Genomic DNA, 25,216 nt, shown 5'->3' with positions numbered 1-25,216 from the left:
ACTGTAGGGTGGGATACTTACTAAACACATTAAAATGTGGCAGTGTGGGTTGAGGGCAGAATGAAGTGAGGGTAATACGTTGCTCCCATCCCCATCTCGCCTTAAGCCATTCTCAGACCAGCAGACCTCCTTGTTCCTTTATAGCAGTTACCACTATCTGAAAGCATCTGACTTGTTTCTTGTAGTTTGTCTGTCATTCCTACTGGAATGTAAGATCCATGGGAGCACGGCAGAGCCTGTCCCCACGCTGCTGTATTCTCGGTCCCTGCCACAGTGCCTGGCACATAGGACGTGCCAATGAATAGTTGCTGCATGGCGAATGGATGAATGGAAGTGAAAGGGTAAGGATGCCCCTGCTGGAAAAAAAGGGGGACTATTCCCTTTCTCTGGTTGACTCCTTGATTTAAAAAAAAAGCTTCAGAGTAATCATTTCTAAAAGGCAAAAAAAAAAAAAAAAAAAAAAAAAGCCCTGATTTGCCAAGATTTACGGAGAGCTGCAGTTATGAGCTATGCGAACCATTGCTCCTGAAACATTTTATCTGATTTTTGTCTTCGTAAACCTCTGCTAGGAATTCTGGCAATTCCCCTTCCTCACTCCCCCAACCCCTCTTCTCCCAATCCACCTCTAGTGAATACACATCCTTCTCCTGCCGACCAGCTGCATATCCGGGTTCACAGATGAAGGCCCAGGTGGCTCTTCATTAATGGCTCATCCGTTATCTGTATGAAAAGCCAGTGCTTTTCTGAGCAGATTTTTTTTTTTTTTTTGAAGCTAAATTGACCTTTGGAGAAAAAAAAATGCATTCTATAGAAAGCAATGACTTTTGTTCTTTATTTATCTCTTCTTGCCTCATTCCTGTGCTTCCAGTCAAATATATCCTTAAAAAAACAGTTTACTGAATATTCCAAATGCAAACTGTTCAGATTTTTCCTTTCTGTCACACTTTTTGAGTACTACAATGCTAATAGGCTGCTCTAAAGAATATTCCCTTCCTGCCCTGCCACTGCCCCCATATTCCTAACTTAACATTTGGATATTTTTACAACATATATTCAGTTTGAAAGATAATACTGATACCTTGTTTTATATGAACATTTATACACCAGGACCCTGGCAAGGGACTGACTTCATTTGGATACTTTACGGCTTAATACATCTGAATGATTTATATCTCGTTTTGTCTAAGCATTTATGCTAATAAATTTAACAGATTCCCCAGTACTGCCTGGTCCTTCGTTTTCTTCAGGGGGTCAAAGTGAGAGGAAAATAAAGCAGCGTGTAACTAAAGAAAGAAGAAACTGGCACAACCGATTTAGAACACAAATAAAATTACAACACACATAACATCTCTGATTACAGTTAAGGTGGAGCAACCGTCAAAAAGAAAAAAAAAGTTTCTAGATCCAGATAGATTTCAGTAATTAAGCTGTTTCTCAAAGGCAGAATCACAAAAGTGACAATATTTAGCAAGCTAATTTACTGAGGAATGTTTTGGTCCTACATAATTAAATCCAACACTGAGGAAAAACTGACAACTATTAAACTGAGTGCACTCGGGAGAGGGAAAGGGGATAAGATAAAATCCAATCTATAAAATATATTCCATTATCTTTTATAGGTTTAAAAAACACAAAAGAAATACTTGGAAAGAATCTTCTAAGATGGGAAGATTTTAAGGTTGTGCGAGAATTTTTTTTTTTAACAGGTGCAGAATAAGTTCGTTTTTTTTTTCTCTCTCTCTCTTGGTTCTTTTTCCCATTTTTTTCTCCTGTTGTTTGCAAAGTTGAATCTGGGGTCAGTAGTTCTAATTGTAACCTCAGACTGGAATTCCAGATGGTGCGCTCAGGAGTGGAAGCAACTCTCAGCTCATCAATTTCATGGGCCTGCGTATCTGCTCTGGCCACAGCCCGGCCTCCATCCCCACTGTGGCATTAATGCAGAACAAATTGAGACATATCCTCTATATAATTAGTTCCAGAATTTAAAAAGATTTACGGTATAATAATAGTGGCAGCGCTGCACAGTCCTTTCTTTGGGGACTCTCTCGGAGCTCGGGGACCATCTCGCGGTGGCATCAGAACAGACGGGTAACCCTGACCGCTCTAGGCACTGCGAGCTGGGGGAAAGGGGGAGTTTTGCTCTGCGCACCTGGTAGTGCGCATCGGTCCTGGCCCCCAAACCAACTGAGTTTGAACCGTAGATGGGGGATTGGCCAAAAAGTAGAGTTAATTTTCAAACGAACAGAGGAAGCCTGGGGTAGACTATACCAAAAGCCCTTCTCTTACTTTTTTTTTTTTTTTTAATTTAGATAAATGAAGCTGGGATTTCTACCGCCTGCGCGGGGATGGAAATCAGCCTAAGCGGCTGCCCAGCAGCCCGAGGTAGGCAGAACGCTAAGAGCTGGAGTCGGCGGGGAGGAGAGGAGCAGCGGTCGGGAGCGTGGAGCTCGGACACTGGCCTCTGCGCGAGGCGCAAATCGAGCGCTGGTTCCTCCCGGGCGGCCCACCACTCCTTTTCGCTGTCTACGGCCCCGGGCGCGGGCAGGCGGCCCCAGCCCTTGACAGATCGCAGCGCTACGGTGTGTTTATTCAGTTGTCGGCGCCCGCGGGGTGACGCCCGGAGCGCGGCTCGGGAGTACGCGCTGGTCCCTGGGGCCGCGGCTGCAGGGCCGGGCTGGGCTCTCGGTCAGATGCAGTTGACGGCGCCGGGGTCAAAGCGGGGGCCGGCGGGGTAGAGGACCTCACTGCCCCCTCCCACTCAGCATCCATTTTTAAAGCTTGCAATAATTAAGCCCCTTCCAGGCCAGGATGAACTTTACCAGTGATACAAAGCCACATGGGTTTTTAGCGTCTCTCCTCCTCCTTCTTTCCTTTACTCTCCATTCCATTAGCTCTAAAGAAGCAGAGGAGTGGTGGGTTAAGCCCAGAGAGAGACCAGGGTTTCAGCTCGGTTTTGCCACTAATTTGTTACGTGTCCTTGAACAATAGTAACAAAAATTGTAACGTTTATTGAGGGCATAGGCCAACACTCTCTTCCGTCGAATCCTCAGGACCCCTTGAGGTGGGTACTAATATCCCATTATTCCATGTGACCAATAAGGAAACTGAGACTCACAGCGGCTGCGGAGCTCGTCTATGGTTGCACAGCTGCTGGTTACCTGGTGGAGCTGAGATTCCTTTCTCTGGCCACCAATCTCTTGCTCTTAACCACTGCACTCCACATCTGCCTTTCCTCCCTCTGCCTGGGCCTCAGTTTCCTTTTCTGTAGAACGAGGAGTTTAATTTCCAGCTCTGCCAATCGGCGATTCAGACCACATCCTCTTCCACAGGTGTCAGTGCTATCGGGGGTGGGAAGGTGATTGAGAGAAAGGAGAGGCCAGTTCTCCGCAGCCCTCAGATCCCTGGGACCTTGGGCCAGTCTCGAGCCACAGGAGGTGCAGCAGAGCGCGCTCTACCTGCTGGGGCGGGCGGAGGTTGGACCTTCTTCCCGGCCAGACTGTCTCCCCCTCTGCCCAGCTCAGGGCGCTGAGGCCAGCAGAGCGGGCGCGTCCGCCTGGGTAACTGCAGAGCTCCCGCGGAGAACGTCACCTAGTGGAGGGACAAGTGGAGAGCGTAGGGCACCCCGTGAGCGCAGCAGTGTGCGGGTTTCCCAGGGTTGGCCCTGGGGCGCCTGGGCTCCCGGGGTGGGCACGGGCTAGGGGCGTTCAAAGACCTCGTCTCGGGTGAGGCCCTCTGGCTGCGGCTTCGGACGCGCAGCACTTACTTCTCTGCCCTGAGGGTTGCAGGGAACTCCTCCCACCGCTTTGGACTACAAGGTCTGGGAGAGGGGGTACCCCAGGGTTGAAATGGGGATCTCACCACTGCTCTTCCCTCCCTCAAGAGGTCTCAGGCAACAAATGGCGGGCGAGAGAGGAGTTCTAAATTTGCTAGCCCCCTCCTTTCCTCTCACCACACCCACAGGCAAAAAAAAAAACAAAAAAAAAAATTTTTTTTAACTCAGAGAGTTAAGCGCCCTTCCTCTATCTGGGATTCAAAACCGCAAAAGTTCACAATCAAGCCACCTTCCTCCAAATACCCCCCCCAAAAATTGCAAAGAAGGATAAAAAAAGAAACAATCTCAACCTTTTTCACTTATAAGTGGAAATCCCAGGCTTTCATAAAGGGCTCGCCTTCCCTCGTAGCGCTTGAGTGAGTCCTAGTTAAGAAAAACGACTTCTAAGTAGAAATAAAAGTGAAGGGTGTGAGACAGTGGTCTGGGGCGTCCTAGGGACAACTTGGCCTGAGAAGTTTTATCTCGCGAGGCCTTTCTCCACCCAAAATACGAAAAGCGCCTGTCCTCTGCCCAGCCCTGGAGTCCCACGCAGGTTTAGAGATGGGACATGCGGGCGAGGAGTGGGCGGCCCACAGGGAGTGTAGGGGAGAAGAAGCTGGCCTCGAGAGCCTTTTCACTTCTTTTTTTAGAAAGAAAGAAAAAGTTTCTGAGTGAAGACTTCGTAAAGTCAGGCACCAAAGTAGCGCAGAGAAGTGTCCACCACCGCGAAAGCGGTCCGGCGATCAAACGGGTAGCGCCTGTTCTTGACCTTTGCCCTCACGGTTTCCTGCGCCTCCAAGACAAGCGACCCCAACAGGAGGGAACTGCGCTTAGCGTGTAGATCTTGAGCTGGCACACGCTTCGGGTCCGCAGCGAGAACTCCTGGCTACCGTTTACTTAGTGGAAATTAACTAAAACCAACGCGTAAGAAATTATGAGTAAATCAAGGCTTTAAAACTCCCGGCTTCCTTATAAAACTGCAACTACCTTGATTGTTGCTTCACATGGGCTTGGCTGAAAAGCTTCGGGCCCCATCCCCGGCCAGCCTCGTGTCAGAGGCCAGGCGGCAACAGGCCGCTTCCCGCCCGGCGCTCCTGGCAGTCCCAGGCTGCGCCGTCGCCGCTGCCTCCTGGGCGTTTCCACGCGCCCCTGAAGCGCACTCCCATTCAGGTTCCCGGCGCTTCTAGCCTAGGGTCTGTTTCCCGATAGAAGCCGACTCTTTTGGAAGAACCAAAAGAAAGAAAACAAAACAAAACCTCAAGCACCTGCTCTGGGGCGCGGGGCTCCCAAAGAATGATTAGGTGGAGGGAGGAATCTGATTTGGCCATGCCAGGCGCTGGGAGCTCTGAACAGAAAGAACCCTGCCTTGGACCTTGGGTCGCTGGAGGCTCTCTTCCGTCCGCGTACCCTGGCTTTCGCCTCCTTATCAGTCACCACGCATGCAGAATGGTACTCCCGACTGGAGTGAGCGAAGGCAGAGCTCAGCAGGAGCGGCTCCAAGAGCCAACCTCGCCCCAAGGACTTCGTATCTAAACCTTCCCCACCCCCTAACCTCCAAACTCGGCGCCTGGATTCTCCGACCGGAATCTGGGCATTTCCCTAAGGGTTTTCTTCCCTCCCAAACTAGCCGCCGTTTTGTTTTCCCGGTTTCCCCGTAGAAGAGTTAGGTACTCCTCACTAGAAAGGGAGATTAAGTGCCGCTGACACCGTTTTTAGGTAGGCGGCAACCGCCCTTCTCTGGGCGCAAACCTCACCATGTCGCCAACTACCAGACGGTGGATATACGCCCCGTTTATCACAAATGATGCAACCTCCAGGTGACCCACGTTCGCCTGAGTCTGGCCTCTGGAATCCACAAAAAGCCACCCCGCTCCCCAGTGACCCCAAGATTATGACCACCAGTCCAGTCTGACGGCTCTAGAAGGAAGAGCCGCCGCCTCTTTGAAGTCCGGTAAAGTTCTCTGCGTTATCCTGAAGTTCCCGCCCTCGTGGAGCCCCCTGCCCCTCCCTCCAACCCGCTCTCCCTGATTAACAACCCCTTCCCTACCCCCATCACACAGGTATGCAGAGGGGACATTCAGTGCTCACCTGGAGAGGCTCGCCAGTACCCAAGGCGCCCACACTCACGAAGGCCGAGAAGGGAGGTGGGGGGGAGGATTGTGTCCCACAGGCCTGCGGAGAGCGCGTGGCGGATAGGAGAGGAGGGTGTCTCCGAGAGGGACGCTCCCTCGGGCCCGCCCCCCACCCCCACTGCGAGGACGCCCCCAAGGAGTCGCGCGCTCTGCCTAATCGGCTAGGGCTGCGGTGTGAATGGAGCCGCCGAGACTCCTGGCTCCTCCTCCTCCCCCGCCGCCGGCCCCTCTTATTTGAGCTTTGGGAAGCTGGGGGTAGCCAGGCAGCTGGGGTAAGGAGTTCAAGGCAGCGCCCACACCCGGGGGCTCTCCGAAACTCGACCGCCTATCCGCTCCCCCCTTCCCGCCCTCCCTCCCACTCATTCACCCACCCACCCACCCATAGCCGGGACTGCAGCCCAGGAGCCGGGGCCCCGCCGCCTCCTCGCCGCGATCCTGGACTTACCCCTGCCGCAAGAGCCGGCATCCACGTGTGCCCCGGAGCCAGCGTCTTCGCACACGCTCCGCTCCGGGCCTGGGTGCCTTCAGCAGACCGAGCAGCCGGGGATCCGGGGCCCGGAAGGCATCTGGGCCAAGTTAGGCGCGGCGGAATCGAGCGCCGAGCGTCTGCAAAGCCGGTGGGGCCGCGGAGCGTCCGGGGCTGAGCCACAGCAAATGGGCTCCGACGTGCGGGACCTGAACGCGCTGCTGCCGGCGGTACCCTCGCTGGGTGGCGGCGGCGGTTGCGCCCTGCCCGTGAGCGGCGCGGCGCAGTGGGCGCCGGTGCTGGACTTTGCGCCCCCGGGCGCCTCGGCTTACGGTTCCTTGGGCGGTCCTGCGCCGCCGCCTGCTCCGCCGCCACCACCCCCGCCGCCGCCGCCTCACTCCTTCATCAAACAGGAGCCGAGCTGGGGTGGCGCGGAGCCGCACGAGGAGCAGTGCTTGAGCGCCTTCACCGTCCACTTCTCGGGCCAGTTCACCGGTACGGCTGGAGCCTGTCGCTACGGACCCTTCGGTCCTCCTCCGCCCAGCCAGGCGTCGTCCGGCCAGGCCAGGATGTTCCCCAACGCGCCCTACCTGCCTAGCTGCCTCGAGAGCCAGCCCGCTATTCGCAACCAGGGTAAGCAGACTGGGGAGCGCCCCCTACACGCGGGGCGGTGGCGACTGGGCTGTGGCTGCGCGCGGGCACTCCCCTGTCCTACCCCTTACCTGACCACAGCTCTTACTCGGCTGCCTCCCCAAGGACTGTGAGGGTAGAGGAAGCAGCAGCTGGGGAAGAGGAGGGCAAGGAGAGGGAGTCCAGGGCATGGTCCCCTGACATCCTCCAGAGCGGGGAACCAGACTCTTCGCATGAGCCGGGAGGTCATCTGGGGCCCCTCGGACCTCGGGAGATTCTAAGACTATTCCCCGTGGGAGTGGGAAGCGGGAACCGGTGCAATGCCTGGCTCTGCCTCGGGAAGAGGTTTTGTCGCTCAAGGCACCACCAAACTGTCGCCAGGCACTGGACTTTTTAGACCCTGGATTCAGAGTGGGACCAGCGCAGGGTGAGCAGCCTTTGCTGCCTCCGCCACGCCAAAATGTCCAGGAGCCACTCTAGACCTAAGGGAGGCACAGTAAGCACCTTGGAGCACTAGAATGAGTAAATGAATGAGCTAGAGACAATAGTGGCTTTCCTGGACCCGTGTCCGTGTTCGCCTATGGCTCCAGCGCATGGTAGTGTATAAGTGGATCTCTCCTGGGTTCCAGCTCAGATGACGGCCACTCGGGCTCCAGGGCTGGAAGAGAACCCCGTTTATCTGATTCCAATCTCTGCGGGACCGGGTCCTACCACAGGCGGTGGAATGAGGCCCGAGCGTCGGCCTTACTTCCAGCCCGTCTCTGGCGCCTCCTCGTCGTTGAACACGGGGCTTAGCTGGAGAAAGATTTTTGCAAGACTTGGAGGTTAGAACAAGGACAGGTTTATTTTCCGTTTTCAGTCATTGTACATCGAGGGACACAGCTGGTGGTTTTCTCAACCCGCGCCGGCACCCTCTCACTTCTTTTTCTCAGGGACCAGTGCGGAACCAATCATGCCGAACCTTTGTATTTTGATTTCTAAGTTTATTCTAATTAGACTTCTGCGCTGTTGTGAACCTAAACCAATTCGGGTTGATTCGATATTTTAGGAAATGCTTTAAAAAAGGGGCTTTTCCTAGAGCAAAAATTCCCTCGGGCCTAGGGACTGGGATGTTTCTAGAATGCGTGGGCTGGGTGGAGTAGAGTGTGTACTGTACGCAGGAGGTGCTGCGGCTCCCGAGGCTCAGAAGGGCCCTGTTCTTCCCGCCTTCGCACGCACGTTGTACAACCGTATTTCCAGGCTGTTCGTATCTTAGCCCAGCCCAGAACACCTGGCCCACTAGAAGCCCTGGCGAAACCGAAACCGCCCTCCTCTCTTCGTTCGGGGAACCTGGGATCCATGTTCTGTGGAAGAACCTCAAGCCCACCCATGGGGTCCCTCCACTCTAGGTCTTTCCTAAAGGAAATTAGTGTTTCAGACTCAAGGAGTATTGAAACAGCTCAGTGACTGTTACAGATTCTTTTCCTCAGATCGTACCACCTCTAATTAGCAGGCTGATGTTACCTCTGGCAAATCTCCAGGTCTCAGTTTCCCCATCTGTAAGAGGAGAGCCAAGATGGGCAACCTGGTGTTTGGCTCAGGTTTGAAGTTCTATGCCACACAAGCAGAAGTCCGACCCCCCCCCCTCCACCCAAGGGGTTCTAAACACAGAAGGCAGCAGCCACGTAAACTTGGTTGGACCAGAAACGGCAAGACTGGCAGGCAGGTGTGTGACGTGAGTGAGTCTCTGTGTGGATGCGTGCTATTTGAAGACACCTGAGAAGCTATTTGATCTAAGTACCCCCTGTGCAAAATACTACCATTATCATTTATTTGAAACCATCTAGGTTCTGTCGGGGTTTTGGAACCTGGACTCTGCGGCTTTGGTTGGATCCCTGGGTCCATCCTTCTACAGGGTGGTCTGGTGCCCAGAATTTCATCAACTCAGCCTCAGGAGTGAGACTGTGGGCTTCCTAGCCAGTGGGCACTATGCTTAAAGGAAAAATCCCAATTCCTTTCTAGAGGATAGGCCCAGGATGTTAAAGAGAAAAAGGGCTTGGGAGCTGGAGACCAACTAGCAGGTAAAGGAATCCCCCCTCCCCATCCTGGGAAATAGCCCAGTAGAGAGGCGGCCCCAGATCCAGGCCACAGCCTGTAAGCTGGTTCCTGTCTTCTTCGGGCTTAGGTTTTCTCTTGTAATCAAAACGTAAAGGGATCACACTTGACCAGTCCTTGGGACTCAGTCAGCAGCTGGGAGCTGGGGTCGGATGTCAGAAGCCACTTGTGCCTCAGCCCTGGCTGGCATTGGCAACCAGAGTGGGCCCTGGGGCCCTGAGATTTCAGATTTATTCTCTCGATTTCTGGGCTTCCTGCAGCTCTCCCAGCAATGTAGAGTCTTGGCAGGAGGCTTAACCAGGGGAAAGCAAGGGCATCAATTCCTTCCCCAAAGTGTGGGAATGGCCATCAGCAGGCCGAGGCGGAGAGGAATGAAGCTTCTGGATCCCTGTCCCCAGGCAGGGCAACCTAGCAATGGCCCAGGGGTGGGGACAATTGCTGGCACTCTTGTACCTCCCCCCACCCCAAGGTATCACACCTCGTTTTTTTCCAGTTGCTTAAATATTATAGCTGGTATTCTAATCTTGCTTCTAAATATTAATTCAGGAAACATTTATTGAGCACCTACTCTGTGCCAGGCACTGGGGATTGAATGTTAAGACAATTAAAGTGCCTCAACCTTTGCAGGAAGCTCACAGCCTGACACTGGAGGAGCCCCTTATTTTTGGATGAGGAAATCTAGGCTCTAAGAGATAATGTGTGCAGGAGATCTCTCTGTGGCAGAACTTGGACTCAAACCCAGACCATTCTAGGTTATTTCTACCTCCTTTCCCAGGGATCTTGGCCCCGCTGTTGAGATGGATTTTCTCTTCCCTGCTGGATGGGCACCCAACCCACTGTAGTCTGTGTGAGAGGTGGGGAATTTGCCGGGGCAGAAGAAGGGCGAGGACTTCGATAGCCCTAGACTAAGTGCGGGGTTTGGGAAGGGAAGACAAAGACTGCTTGACAGTGTGCGCGATTCCCCCAGCCCCGCTGGCGCGCAGAACCCTTTACCTACAGGAGGCCTTGTTATCACCGGGCCACCCTAGTGTCACGTGGGGACACCAGCTCAGCCCTAGGGCCAAGGGCGCCCCCCTCGGGTCGCATTGGAGAGGGTATTTCGTTGCGGGACAAATTTCCCCGTATGCTGCCGAAGCTGCGGAGTCATGATTTTCAGCCTTGGGACCACCTTCCTGACTGAGCCTGTTGTCCACTCCATCCCTCAGCTCCCGCGGGGCCTGGCTCGGCCAAGCCGTTCCCGGGCTCCTCCGCTGCGGCAGGCGGGGGAGAGAGGCGCACAGCGTGTCTCGCCTCTCCCCGCGGTCAAGGTTGCGCTCCCTTCCCCGGCCGAGACTAATCGTGGGAAAGGCGCTACCTTGGCCCCTCGAGCCTCTCCCTCTAAGGCCTGTACAAGGAGCCTTTGAACATGCTGCCCCTTTCTGCCGGCAGCTGTCCCTCCCCCCGGCCTCCGCCCCAGCGCTCTCCGCGCCTGGCTCAGCGCTAGGCCCCGGGACAGCACGCTCTGATCAGTTCCGCATCCGATAAGTTTCTAATTTAAAGAGCCCTCCCTCCTCTCTGAGGGCCCTTTCACCGATGCCCATCCCCTCTCCGGGGAGGGGATTGCGAGAGGGGGTTGGAGGCCAGCCTCTGCCCAGCGGTCCGGTGTCCGGTCTGGGACGGGTCCTTGGGAGCCTCGCGGGGCGCGGAGGCGACGCGGCCGGCGCAGGAGCTGCAGCCCGCAACCCGTGGCCCTAGCCGTGCACCGAAGGTTGCGGAGCCCGCCTCCGAGGACAGCACGGTGCCCGGGCCACTGCCTTCTCATCGGCTCAGGAATGGAGAAGGGTTCGTCTAGAGACAACTTCTTTATTGCTTCTGTTTCTCCTCTTTATTTAAAAAATGGTCTTTGAAAATTCGGCCTTCCCTCTGCAAAACTGGGTGCTTGGAGCCAAATTTCGTTTGTCAGCGGACTGGTAGGCCTTAAACACAGTCTGGCCTCCGCTCCCAAAATGAAGTGCCTGGAAGCCCAAGCGTGCTCACCCACTCCTGACAGCTAACGGGGCGGGGGTTATCTTTACCCACTTAGCAGGCCAGAAATGGAGGCCTCTGGGGTCATGTAAATTATAAAAGCTGGTGGCTTCTTAAGTTGTCAACCTGTGGCGCCAATTGGTGCGTGAGACTTGGACTGCCCTGTACAATCCGGTAATGAAGACCTGTTCAAACCCTCCCTCCCACACTGACACACCACATTCCCCAAAGTGGACTGTAGAAGGTCGGTTTTTGTTTTTGTTCTGGGGATGTGTATTTGAAAGATGTGGGTAATGGCCACCTTTCACTGTTCAGTCTAAGTCTTCACTGGACACTTGTAGAGCCTTGACCATGTCTGGGGCAAGAGTGGGGGAATGGGGTTCATTTGACTCATCCCACTCCCAAGAATTGAGCGGGGTTTGGAGACTCAGCTCAGTGCCCAGAGGCGGGGCCGAGGGTGGGGGGACTGGGTCCGGCCCAGTGGCCCTGCAGGGAGCCGATGTGAGCGTCTGGACCAATCTGATACGTCACTTGGTCAGGACCTCAGGCCAGAGACTACGGAGCCTGCGCATCGGAAGGGACCCCCACCATTGGGTTCAGGGCTCAGAACTGATCTTTATCTTAGCTGGAGGATGCTTTTTCCCCAGAGGCAGCTACAGTTTTGCAGAAGCTAGTGCGGTAAATGTTTAAAGTAATTTAGTGACAATAGTCACAGAAGGAGACTACGTTTTTCAACCAACACGTTTTTTTTTTTTTCTTCCCTCACTTTCGGAGAGCTGGGGAAGAATACGGGCGGTATTGCCTTCGGTTTCTCGGCAGGGAAACTGAGGCAGAGGACCAGTGCATACCATGGAGGGAAAGGGAGGTACAGTCTCAGGCACACTCTGAAACAAACAGGCTTCCCGGACTGGTGCGCGAGGAAGTCCGCCCCGGCATTGGTGGTCACAGTCCGACCCGCTGGGCGCGAGGTGGGTCCGAGGTAGGAAGGAGGAGGGCGCAGGGTCGAGGCCCATGGGCCCAACTTGAAAGGCCCCTTCTTTTTCCCCCTCACCAGCTTTCCCGAGGGCCTTGGGTGTCAATGGTGTAGGGTCGCGCAGCCTCAGACAGATAACATTACTCTGTAATTACTCTCCCCATTTAAAGCCCATGCCGTTTAACTGGCCCCGAGTAATTAATGAAAGTTGGTGCGCGGGCCTCTGATTTACGGCTGCGAGTCAGCGCCGGGTCAGGCGAGCAGATTCATTTAGGTCGCCCGCGCTGCCCTGTTTTGGGGGGAGAACAACTTTCTCCGCCGAGCGGTTGGCGACTTTCATACTTGCGAGGTGTGCAGAAGCGGCGGACGCCGTGAAAGACAAGGGCGTAAATAAATTGGGAAATGGTGGGGAGGCCTGGGCTTTACTCGGGAAAGGACGGGGAGCCTGTCGCGAGGTCACATTGGGCCCGGCTTCCCGCCGCAAGCCCTGGGGGCTGAGGGAGCGGGATCCGAATGCGGGGCTGGGCGCTCCTCGCCCGGGTGCTGGTTCAGACACACGGTCCCTGACTCTCCGCCGACGCTGTTTCTCTCTCGGCCGCGCCCGCAGGATACAGCACGGTCACCTTCGACGGGACGCCCAGCTACGGTCACACGCCCTCACACCACGCGGCTCAGTTCCCCAATCACTCCTTCAAGCACGAGGACCCCATGGGCCAGCAGGGCTCGCTGGGTAAGCGGAGGGAATGAGGTGGGGTCTTTCTCCCCTTCTTCCATGCTACCCCTCCCTCCCCAGGAATTTCCAGCACACAGCAAATTGGGGAAGGGAGGAGAGGATAGCTAAAAGAATTTTAGAAATAATTAGCCTAATCTCACTCAAAAGAAAAGATTGTTTCCCCCCACCCCAAGTATGTTAACTCCGCTCAGCCGAGACTGCGAATGTCCAGAGGGCCTTTTCGGTGCTCTGTGCCGTGACTGCTAAGGGAATGTGAAGTGAGAGGCTTAGCTCGCTGTGACCTGTAGGCCGTCTCTCTGCGCGGCCCCGGCATCCAGGCCCCAGTGCCCCCAGCGCAGCCTGGGAGCCCAGCTCAGGACGCTCTGCCCCAGCCCTTGCCCGCAGCCTCGCACCCCCAGCCCTTGGTGTGCTCTCACCCCGCTCTCCTGGCTCTCCGCAGGTGAACAGCAGTACTCCGTGCCGCCCCCAGTCTACGGCTGCCACACGCCCACCGACAGCTGCACAGGCAGCCAGGCCCTGCTGCTGAGGACGCCCTACAGCAGGTAGGAAGGCGCTCGGCACCACATCTGGGTCCACGCGACCTCGGAGGGGGCGCTCGAGCCAGCGAGCACGGGAACGTCCGACGCGGGGCAGCCCGGATGCGGCCGTGCAGGGTCCTGGAGGCAAAGTACGCCTTTAGCCCACTCGTCTCCATAAAGCAAATGAAAGCCTCTCTCCTGGCTCCCATTTGAAAGAAGTAGCTTTCCCTGTCTCCCGGTGTTCTTACTTTGTGTGTGTACGTTGGTTTTTGGTTTTGGCCGCGCCGCGCGGTATGCGCGATCTTAGCTCCGCGACTAGGGCTCGAACCCGCGCCCCCTGCAGTGGCAGCGCGGAGTCTTAATCACTGGACCGCCAGGGAAGTCCCCCCAGTGTTCTTACTTTGAATATAAATGAGGGCGATTACTGTTTGGAGATGAAGAAGGAAGAGCGGCGCTTTGAGGAGTTTTTTTTAAAAGGGCTCTTTGCTGGGAGAACTTCAGCTTCCTCGGGATCAAAGATTAAACACGGGGTCCACTCCCACTCGGTTCTTCTCACTCCTCAAGCCCCTCCTCGCGCACTGGCCACACCCGCCAGCCTTCTCTGGGACGAATTCGAGGGCGCGTACACTCGGGCCACAACCTTCTCCCCACTCCTGTCCCTCAGAGTCTCGGGCTGCGGCACCACTCTGTGGGCGTCGTCCCCAGCGCCCAGCTACCCCGGACTGTGTGCGGGACTGTGGTCGGGCGGCAGCGGTACCTGCTGGGAGACCGCTCCAGCCCGCGCCCGCCCTTCTTCCTGTTCCCTTGAGGCCGAAGACCAGCTTCTTTTCCTTGCAGACTCTTTTCCAGCTCCTCGTGCCTTCTCTAGGCTCTTGCTCCACCCTCCACCTTCTCTCCCCCAAATTTACTCTTCAACTTTGGGTGAACTTGGCCGGCATCCCGCGTCACCGATAGGGTTGCCTAGTAACTATACCGGCCGGAGCTGGGCGGGAAGGTGGGGCGGAGGGAGGGAAGTGGCAGATCGCGGCCTTGGATGCCGGGGATTGGGCGCGCATTACCTCATATTCCATCCCTACCCCCCACCCGGTGCTGCGGGGATCCTGATACCGACTGCCCCAGACTCATCTCCATCCTCCCTCCCCTCTGTTGGAAGACCCGGGGCTGACGTCAAGGGAAGGAGGTAGTGAGGTAATAAAGGAAGGAAAAGCGCCTGCCCTGGGAGATTGGTGGAAGGAATGGCCGCGCCTGGGGGACCTCCAGTCCCACAGGTGGAGGAGGGGAAGGAGTGTTCGCTCTTGAGCCCGCAGGCGGCTCGTGCCAATGTTCCGACGTGTTTATGAAACCGAGCCTAGGACTGGTCTGATTCTCCCATCCCGGGGAGGGACAGGGTCGAGCCCGTCTACTTCTGTACGCCTACGGTACACAGATTTTGGAAACCTTTCTTTTTGATCGGGAAATCCGGCATATCTAATCTGATCTTGTATTCAGGATAACTTTTTTTCCTCCCTGCTCCCCCCGCCATTTTTAAAAAAAATAATTTTAGAGGGGGGGGGGGAAAGGCATGCATTTTGCCCAGATAGAGGTATTGAATGGTCACAGCTTCTCACCCTCCTTTTCTCCCTCTCTAGTTAGAACCCAGTTCTGTTCTTTGGCACCTCAGACCCAGTGATCTGTCCCGAGCAACCATCTTTGCACCTTCCCTTGGTGGGTCAACTCACTGGAATGGGTACAGGATCTGAAATCTCTGTTGTGAACCCCCTCTCCAAGCAAAACTGAGATGGTGGGGTCATTGCCATCCTTTTTAAGGAGCTGCTCCTGCCCATTGCCAGAGCAGCATTGCTCTTATTCTAGCCACTGGGGGTACAGTTGGAATGGCTCCCAGTGGGATGACTTTGACCCAGTCATTCTTCCTTGGCTCCTGGTTGATGCCTCACCCCAAGCAGAGAGGAAGACCTTGATGCTGGAATGGGTGCTATTTAGATGGGTTCGGATACCTCCTTGGAGGTTGGGGAGTGGGAGGCTTTGGAGTCTGGTTCAGTAGTGACACAGTTACACACATTTCTTACTCTCCCCTCTTCAAGTCTAGATCCACCTTGTGGGTCCCTACGAAGGGACTGAACAGCCTAGAAATGAGTAGGGGATAAAGTGATCACAACTTCTGTCTTAACAGCAGTTCTCCAAACTGAGTCCCTGTGGTGGATTTTGACTTAGGACTGAATTAATGGTTGCTATGGAAGCAGGAAAAGTCACTTGGATTGCATCTTATACATAAAAAATTTCACATTTTCTAATCCATCTTCTAACTGGCCACTGTATAAAGCAGTTTTGTCAGGTTCATCTTTCAGAGATATTTGCTTATCCCTTTCTTCTTTCTACATAATTGGAACTTCTTTGCTCATTTTTATATGAATGTCATAAAAATACCATTTTCTCTTGTTACAGAAAAATCTCTAAGTAATATCTCCTGAAAAAGAATTCGTGACCCCGTAGGAAAAGTTTGCTTCCTTGAAGTTTGTGCTGACTGAGTCTTTGAAGCTCCATCCACTCTAAATTGACAGCATTTCTAATCACTTTTCAAAGATCAGGTACTTCCCCTGCAGTAATGATGGATGGACATTTGTAGGGATGTTTTAAAATTGGATCTGTGCATCAATGTTACTACCATTACGGTTATGTCATTTCCTTCTTTCCTACTCCTAAAAATGTTTGAAGGATATTTAAATGCTTTTGTGAACACAGTGTTTGAAAAAGCATAGGAAGTACGACTAAACTTTAATCACTTAATGGCTAAAGTTTTAGATTTTAGATATTCAGTGGTTCTTCTGATCCCTGGCTTTGTTCCCTTTTCTGTCTAAAATTGGGACCTCCTGGGAAAGGCTTGCTTGTATTTTGTTTGACTTGTTGCACTTGACCCCCTAAGGCAGCCTGCCCAGCTTCTTTGCCCTGCCCTTCCAAAGCTTCTGTCTCCCCATTCTTGGATTTAGTCTCCCTTCCCACATGACCTAAAGGTAATGGTACATACACTGACATTAAATAAGCACTGCACAATGTGAATTTGCTTTGAGGAAATTCTCAAAATTCTCTCCCTATTCTGAGAGAACTGTGAAGTGATTCTCTCCTCTCTTTCAGGTTACAGATCTGAGGAGTTACAGCTATACACAGATGTGATCAGTAGTGAATAGAAAGTGACACCCCAATCAACTTATGCGAAGTGTTAGGAGACAGTTTTCTCCATACTCTCTCCCCACCGTATTGAGAGTGGGTAGAATCTTGTCTAAAGGTCACTAAGGATTCTGGAACAGATTTCAGCCCTTCTGGAGCCCAGCGATCATAGCCCTCATTACGTAATCACTAGGCTTTACTGCATATTTTGTGCTGCTGGGCACTGCACTGCATGCTGCACGCAGTTTACTCATTTAGTTCTTCTGATTACCTACGAGGTTGGTACGGTAATCCGCACTCTACTGCAGAGGAGTTAGGTTCAGAGACTCCAGGTAACTTGCTCAAGTTGCACAGCGAGTGAGAATCAGAACCAGGATTTGATTTAGTCTCTCTGCCTTCAAAGCTCATGTGTGCTCTGAATCGCTGAGGGATTCCAAGCCACTTGGTGTCCTCCACCTGGAATATTCCCCTTATACAGTCTGTGCCAGCACCTTTGCTAATAAATAATAAGAGCAAATGCTTATATAAACTTACTACTTACAGAAACCATTCTGAGCACTTCACAAGTATTGACTTATTTACATTTAATCTGAAACTCTTTGAGGTAGGCAATAGGTTATCACCCCCATTTTACAGAGGAGGAAACTGAAGCCCTTGGAGGGGAATTTGCCCAGTGTGACACAGTAAGGGACAGAGCAAGTGTGAGGCTCCAGAATCCATCTTCCCACCCTCTGCACCCTGCTGCCTCTCCTGATGGTTAAGTGCCATTTCTTTCCAAACGTGGCATCTGCCTTAGGTCTTGCTAGAGGAAGGTCTTTATTCCTCACATTTGTGAAAGAAACCCCGTTATCCATTAGTTTTACCCATAGTTTTCAATTGAAATCGCTCAGTGGATCAGAGGCAGTATTTTCATTGGTGAGTATTGTAGGAGCCAACGTGAGCTGTCTCCTGAAGTCTTAACTCACAAAGCAGCTGTCTTTCAAGCTCCAGACTCCTCCAGCTTTCCCTTTACCGCTCACTGGGCGTGAACTACTGAAGTTCAGTCCAGGCTCCTAAAGAAACAGGCAGAAATGGCAGAGACCTTTCTCCCTTCCATCCAGACCCAGGGGGAGCAACAGCTGGTCTGTGCTTGCTCAGAGGTAGGTTCCCAGGGCAGGGGGGACCCCGTGCTACCCTGAGGGGAAAAAGTAGTGAAGTCCAACCACACCAAGCACAGTTTTCCCCTGATTTTGACCTAGAACAGGCAGCTAGCTGGGCCTTCCCTGCTCACTTCCCTTGAATCCTCTTCCACAAGTCCCCCTCTCTCCCTCAGCTTGCTGAGCTCCTTGGAGCCCACAATCCCTGACCATGCCCATTTCACAGGTTGATTCTCACAGCTACCTTGAAAAGGAGTTCTGTGCCCTGTGTTTGAAAAATATTCCCACGCACACTTTTTTTTTAGACATTCTAGTTTCCTTTTCTTTTTGCACTCTTATTAGGTTTACATATTCATTTTTAGCAACTGTGCTACCAATTTAAATGAGAATGCATGTTTCCTTTGGCCCCCTAGCAGGTAAAACTATTCCAATTCAGAAGCAGTAATTGCTAATTTGAATATTTTTAATTGAATGTTGACAATTCAATCCAATGATGAAGTTGACAGTGGAGCCTGTTACTGGTAGACTGTCTGTCATGTGAGAGAAGCTTCCTTAGCAGCCATAGAGCTTCTGGGGAATCCGGTCAGTGGGAAGTACATGATCTACCATTTAGGTTAGCCTTCAATGTAGAATTAAATCAGAGGACATCTGTCACCGAAGAAATAAAATCATAATTAATAATGCCTCTTCTTACGTGTCGTCTACAAACACTTTACATGGTGTACAAGTTTCGTTTAAGACAATACTGATATTTGTTTCCCATATAGGTAGGCATGAAGGCAGAAAGTCTGAAATGGTTTCCAGGGTGGTGGGCAGTGTTATCAAAGCCAAAGAAAGGCTTGAATTGGACTTGTCTCCAGGGAGTGGGAAAAATCTAGTTTCAATTATTCCTGCAACATTTGTGCTGACCAAGTGTTTATTAATAGAAGTTGAATCCCTAGTGGGTTTTTCTTTGGTTAACTGGTGAGCTAGAGAGAAATTACAATACCAAGAGATTGACTGTAAAATGATTATTCACCATGGCCTGCTGAGCAGAAATTTCTGAACAGGCAGCCTCCGTGGCGCCTTGGAGGGAAGAACGCAGGAAAAAGTCTGCGTGGAAGTTTGGCTGCAGCCTCTGTGCATGAGCGTTGGTCATCAGGTAGAGGCGTGGGGCAGAGCTATTACAGCAAACTCTGGAAACATCATGAATTCTGTTCACAGATGCCAGTTACATGTGCCTTTTTCTTATTGGGAATTTCTTTTCCTTGATCTCGGGAAATACTTTTCTTCTACCAAGATACTGGTTTGCCAGCCAGCAACCATCTGGCAGAGGTAACTCCAGTCTTAATCAGGTTCGACAGTTCCATTCCAGTGGTAATAAGGACTTTTCTACTTTGTTCTGCCGAATATACTTAAACACACTTAAAGATGAAAATATACTTGAATTACACATGCATTTGAAGAGTGGGGGAGTTCTGGTCCAGATAATAGCCGAGAGCTTTTCTCTTCCTTTCTTTTTGTGCAGAGGTCAAGAACTCAGTAATACTGCAGTCCAGGCCAAAGCAAACTCTATATGATCTACTACTGATTTCCTTTTAAGTTCCCCTTTTTGCTAGGACTGACTTCCTTTTATTTTACTCCAACTTGCATTAATCCCAGTTGTAGAAGTTTCTTTCCTCTCTCCCTTGCTTCCAGCTTCAAACATTTCTTACATAGGAAACCAGTGACTTTTTCTGTTTAAAGATCAACTTAAAAATATAAAAGACACCATGACTTTTGGAATATATTTTGGCAGCCAGCAATTTCAGAGTTCACTTCCAAACAGACAGAGTTAGATGGGGAGCTGAAATGCCTACATGACCACTGTGGTCACTGTGAGCCAAACCACCTGCTTATCTGATCTCTGGGAATGAGGTGGTCAACACCTACAGTGGTTATTTAGTAATTAGATGCTTTATTTTCCAGGGGTCATATTTTCCTTTACTGGTGCTGCCTCTTTTCGTGGGTTTTCATGATGAGAGCTGGGTGTTGACCAACTACCCAAAGAGATCAGAGCTTGAGCATGCTTGGGACCAGTATTTTTAGTTCAAATTCACATTTTATCCTCTCCCAGCAGCAGCTATGGTCAATACTGTCATTGTCATCCAGCTGAAAGGTGGTGCCAGCCAAGCCGACTGACTGAGCTGCTGAGGAGCCGCAGCCAACAGAAGGCAGGATGTGGTTAAAATTGTGCTCTGATCCTATGGCCAGCCTCAGGAAACCTATTTGCTGCTTGTTGTTGTTTGTTTGTTTTTCTTTTTTGGTTTTTGCTTGGGGATTTTCTGAAAGTCCTTCCCCATTGGCCCTTTCCACCTTCTCTTCCCTTATGAGGATTTGCAAGCTGAGCTATCAGGACCACTGAAATCGAAGTGAGGGTCCTACTGGGATCTTGGCACACTATTCTTAATCAGGTGAAGAGGATGTGGTTGGACACCACATCTTGGAGACAGAGTAGGTCATGATGCTCCCTTGGGTATGTTCTCTTTCACCTCCAGACTCCTGTTTGTATTACTATATTATTTTTACTATCATTTAAATGGTAGTGAGAGGACAAGACTCAGAGGTCAAATAATGCCAGGAAGCCTTTAAAGGCGCCTGGCAGGGTCGAGGTGGGGGCATCAGGCAAGTCAGCACTAGACACTTCCCTGAGCCCCCATCCTCCTCTGATAAATGGGAATCATAATTACACCTGCCTCACAGAGTTGTTGTGAGGAGTATTGGTGATGTGTGAATGTACTATACAAAATTTGATGGATTAGAAAAAGTTAAAATATATTATCTGTATAGTCTTGAAAGAGCCAGTATTAGAGCTTCACAACATCCCAGTAAAGTTAGACTGATTGAGATTAATATTCCCATTTAACAGATGAGAAAACTGAGGTGCAGAGAGCTGAACTGATATGCTCAAGGTCTTAAAATTTACCGAGTAGCACTGTCCAATAGAAATATAATGCAAGTCATCTATGTAATTTGAAATTTTCTAGTAACCACATTAAAAAAAATAAGAAACAGGAAATTAATTTTTAAAATATTCTATTTAACCTCAAAAGCCCAAATCTTATTTCAACCTGTGGTACTCTCCATATTTCAAGTGCTCAATAGCCATGTCTGACTAGTGGCTTCCATATTGGGCAGTGTGGTAGAGAGTATTTATCAAGCACCCACTAGGAAGATACATATATAAGACATAGGTTCTGTATTTTAGAAGGTTTGCTTTCTGGGGGCCAAGAAAATGTCCTTAAAATTATTTTCTCTTTAGGAATCTGCTGGACTATTCTTTAAGTCTGTGAGAAAATCCCTAAATCATAAAGTTAGATATTTGGGACTCATTGACCCATGTGTGTAAACTTCTGTCACTCATCTTGCTTCTCAGACCTCTTGAAAATTAGTGTTCTTAGTCTTATGCAAGGAGGAAATAATTTCAGAAAGATCCCACATCCCAATAGGACCTAGGAAAATTGTCAACTGGGGCTGAGTGATTTTAGTTGGTGAACAATTTTTTAAAATCAGTGACAAAAATAGAGAGCTGCCTGGGGAATACAATGCCTGTTGGCTGAGATTAATGGCAAGATTAATAAATGGATTGCCTGATGAAAAGGCGCAGGAGAACAAAAACCAGTAGAGATTGTGGAGGAGGCCGCTTATTAATGAACTGTCAGCCCAAAGAAAGTTCAAGAAACTCTCCCATGTTAAATGCAGCAGGCTGGCACTTCTAATAAAAATTGGGGTCCTTCAGGAATTAATTACACTGGCCTTACAGCAAGAATTCGTGGAATTGCGAAACGTAGTGGCACAGACCAGCACCGGCCGCTGCTGTGAACAAGGAAGCTGCAGGAGAGACTAATCTTTTTTTTTTTCATTGATATGTAGGATATTGTAGTAGCATAATAGCCAGTCAGACACGGGGATGAATGATGGGGTCCAGATATGCACTGACTAATGAAACTACACGTACTTTGAGTTTGAAGTCACTTCACATTTCATACGTAAAATTCCCTCCTGCAATCTGATTTCCTCCTTATCCTGTGTACCCACCACTAAGAAGTTCCAAATAATTTTCAGTGATTATATGAGAGGCAGATGGACTCCGCCATGATTTATCAAGCTATGCTGAGAGAGAGCATGGTGTTCATTTATTCCAAGGGATAAATACTGTAATTTCCCTCACCCCTCCACAAGTCCTCAGTTTGGCTGGCCTTACAGAACCTTCTCTTAATTAAACTTTGGTGTTACCTCTGCCCGATGGATGAAGCAGTCCAAAGGAATGCCGTGACAAGGTGGATATTGTCCAGAATTTGCAATCTGGTATCATACATTATATACTGAAAGCTTCTTACCTTCTTTCCCTTCTGCCGTGACGGTGGAGTGGAAATGTTCTTCTGTAATGTGTTTAGAACAAGCGTTCCCAGACAAACCATTAATCTCTTGGGTCTCAAATTTCATAATTAACCATTTCAGTTCAGAACTACATTTATTCCTAGTTGAGCTTGGTTACTTAGGGGATTTCTGGTAATTGAGTTATGTGCTAGTTTTTTAGGAAGGAGATAAATATAAAATTAATAAATTAATAAACATAAAAGCATATAATAAAGATGTTCATGAGTCGTGCATGCAGGATACTTTGACAAGAGTGTTATTCCAGGAAATAGATGTGATAGCTCTTCTATAATGCATTTAGAGATGTGTTTTAAAACATATTTAATAATGATGTTTCTAAGAGTTGTATGTGCAAAAAAAAAGGGAGAGAAAAACTTTTGGTTGGTTTATATGGTGGGATATTTTTCCTTTGGGGTCTTAATGTAAATGATCAGCCATTGTTTTCCCTCATATAATATAGAACTGAGTTGGGGGCTTTAAAAAAAAAACTCCGTGACTATAAAATTTATAGAGAATGATTCCTTCAGTTGTATCTAGAGTTTATCATCCTCTTTCTTTTGCTTGTCACATCCTTGAGTATTAGACCATCCATCACCCATCACTCTTTGACTTTTCAGGCCCTCATAATCCACATGATACTTATCCTTTTGATTAAAACAACTTAATGGCCTTTTCACGAATAATTAATCTGCTGTCTTTTTACTTTCAGCTCCAGGCTTTTAACTTTAATGTTGAGCTATCCAGCCTGTGTTGCCTTTCAAAGTTTCACTCCCTTTAGCCTCTTCCCTTCAGAAGTTTAGTACCTCTTTAGAAACTTCAGTGTTTGCTCTACTAAGGTTTTTTAAAGGCTTCCAAATTATTCTCACATCCTTTCTGCTGTGTGTGAAGTGAATGACGTGCAGAGATCAGTGGGATGAAATGAAAATCATTTCAGACTCGTGTATTCTGTCATTCTGGAAAATGTGGAGGCTTTCATTGTAAAGAAAAGTTAAAAGTCTATTGCTTTTTGGAGAAACAGTTGCATATATATATATATGTCTTTTGTATTATGCATTTCTAACTCTGGATGTTTTTCTAACAGTGACAATTTATACCAAATGACCTCCCAACTTGAATGCATGACCTGGAATCAGATGAACTTAGGAGCCACATTAAAGGGGTAAGGTCTTCTCTACTCCATTTCCCTTAAACAGTAACTTACACTTGTTTGAACCATTTTAAAGGTCCTTATACCGTATGAAGAGAGTACAGTTTTAGAAGAATAGGCATGGCTCTCTGTAGAATTAAGATGCTTTCCTCCCTCTCCCAGTTGGTCAGTGTTGTTCAGTATTAAATTTTTAGGAATATAAATAGGGGATGTTCTCGTCTAGAACAAGGGGGTTGAGAATACTGGGAAAATTAAATATGGCCTTTCCTTATTGAATGTTTTAGAGTTCTTCAAACTTGTGTCCATTCAAACTTGTTTAATGTTTGTGTTTTGCTAGTGATATCACAGAGGTTAATCATTACATTATCTTATCAAGAAATGCTTTGAGTTTACAAAGTCCAGGATCCAAACTCCTATTTGAGTGAAGATGATTTGGACCATCCAAAGTCAGACGTGTTCACACCTGGTTGCCTGAACAGACTTTTATCACACTTGATACACAACCAGAATAGGGAGAACATAGCCATCAAACATAGGTAGGGACAATGCTTTGCACCTGGAAGTGGAAAAAATAAAGCAGGTGGGACTTGCTTTAAACAGTAAAAGAACTCACTTTTGGTTTCGAATCTGAGTTGGTGGGCAGTAGGATGTGACAGTCATGAAGCACCTGTGGTGTATCAGGTTCTCGTCTAGGTCACCTCATCTAATCTTCCTGGTGGCATTATGACGCCTAGGTACTGTTATCCTGTTTTCCAAATAAGTCAGTCAAGCTCCGAGAATTAAGTTAACTTCCCAAATTCACATCATACTATGTGGTAGAGCTGGGATTCCACGTCCAGATCTGATTCCAAAGCAAAGGCTCTTTCCAGCCTCCCTGTGCTGCCTTCCACACCCCCACCCCATCAGCCCCAGTGGGATCGAGGACTCAGTTCAGCGCTCTTGACTAGACAGCTGGCTTTACATCTCTGTGTATTTAGTGGCTTCTCATTGGACTGTGGGATCTGGGGGGCTTGCTAGAGCCACGCATGCTCCAGTCCCCATCCCCCACCTCTTCTTCTCTTCTAGAGTTGCTGCTGGGAGCTCCAGCTCAGTGAAATGGACAGAAGGGCAGAGCAAGTGAGTGGACAATGCGATGATGGCAAAGCAAATGACATAGGCCTTGTTGACTGGCACCTGGGGTGATGCAGGAGTTAGGACTGATGATGGGTAATCAGGGTAGCAGTTGGTGCACAGGGATGGGAAGAATCTATTCATTTTTTCCCTCTGTCTCTCTCTGCCTCCTCTTATTTATTGTAGATATACTGTGGGTAAAAATGGAGGTGGTGACATTTCTCATCAACACACTCCTGGAAAACAATTAAAAAAATGATGCTGTAGCAACCCTGCTCATTTCCTGGTGAACGTTTCAAAAAATATGAAATTTGTGGCATTACACATATTCCTGTTAGATCGGTCAAATCTTTCAGCCATACTTAACTTGCCTTTTCTCTATTTACCTTTAAATCTCTCAGGGAGAACTTAATTTTTACCCCAAGTCTATGGCCAGACTTTCTGCAAAGACTTTTGAAAATTCCTAAACATCTGTGTTTTCCCCAGCCTTATTATAGCCTGCACCCTTGGACATTTCTGTAACTGTTTCTTTTGATTTTGTTTTCTCTGCTTAAACACCAAAACCAGCCTCCCTCTTCTCATCTTTCTTTTGTTGGTTCAGTCCTGTTTGTTGGATCATCCTTCAGTGATTAGTGAAGTTGTTTTTCATCTTCTAAGACTCACTATTAGATCCTTCTTTCCGCCCCCAGCCCCCAATTTTTCTATTTTAACCAAATCTCCACTTCGTCTCTCTAGACCCAAAAGTAAAAAAGCCTGCTATTGACTTGGATTTTTTTCTCTCCCCACTTCCATCCAAGGGGCTGCTGACAGTTTTAGCACTGTATCTTTCCACCTACTCAAAACTTGTCCTGTGTTTCGTGGTCCCAGCCTTTCTTTCTGGATCCCTTGCTTTTCTTCTCTCT

General features: G+C 49.7%; 2 protein-coding genes across 50 annotated transcripts in view; one reads left to right on the top strand and one right to left on the bottom strand.

Annotated features, from left to right (window-relative positions):
* LOC309636883 (uncharacterized protein) overlaps positions 1–6,529 on the bottom strand; it is a 51,049-nt gene extending 44,520 nt beyond the window's left edge. For 12 of the 47 annotated variants that reach the window (XM_082410627.1, XM_082410633.1, XM_082410628.1 and 9 more), the window contains exons 1-3: positions 6,389–6,515; positions 5,900–5,983; positions 3,456–3,588 (exon numbers count right to left, since the gene is read on the bottom strand). In XM_082410627.1, the coding sequence (XP_082266753.1) occupies positions 3,456–3,588; positions 5,900–5,983; positions 6,389–6,409 (238 nt within the window). In that variant the 5' untranslated portion in view covers positions 6,410–6,515. The other 35 variants (XR_014250267.1, XR_014250268.1, XR_014250269.1 and 32 more) reach the window with 17 other exon arrangements.
* WT1 (WT1 transcription factor) overlaps positions 6,455–25,216 on the top strand; it is a 48,444-nt gene continuing 29,682 nt past the window's right edge. For 2 of the 3 annotated variants that reach the window (XM_082410535.1, XM_082410534.1), the window contains exons 1-5: positions 6,455–7,042; positions 12,718–12,840; positions 13,283–13,385; positions 23,139–23,216; positions 24,270–24,320. In XM_082410535.1, the coding sequence (XP_082266661.1) occupies positions 6,598–7,042; positions 12,718–12,840; positions 13,283–13,385; positions 23,139–23,216; positions 24,270–24,320 (800 nt within the window). In that variant the 5' untranslated portion in view covers positions 6,455–6,597. The remainder of the gene's footprint in view (positions 7,043–12,717; positions 12,841–13,282; positions 13,386–23,138; positions 23,217–24,269; positions 24,321–25,216) is intronic. The other variant, XM_082410536.1, reaches the window with a different exon arrangement.

The sequence above is a fragment of the Balaenoptera physalus genome, assembly GCF_965194825.1.
Source record: "Balaenoptera physalus genome assembly, chromosome: 10".
NCBI lineage: Eukaryota > Metazoa > Chordata > Mammalia > Artiodactyla > Balaenopteridae > Balaenoptera > Balaenoptera physalus.
This window is presented reverse-complemented; position numbering and strand designations above follow the sequence as displayed.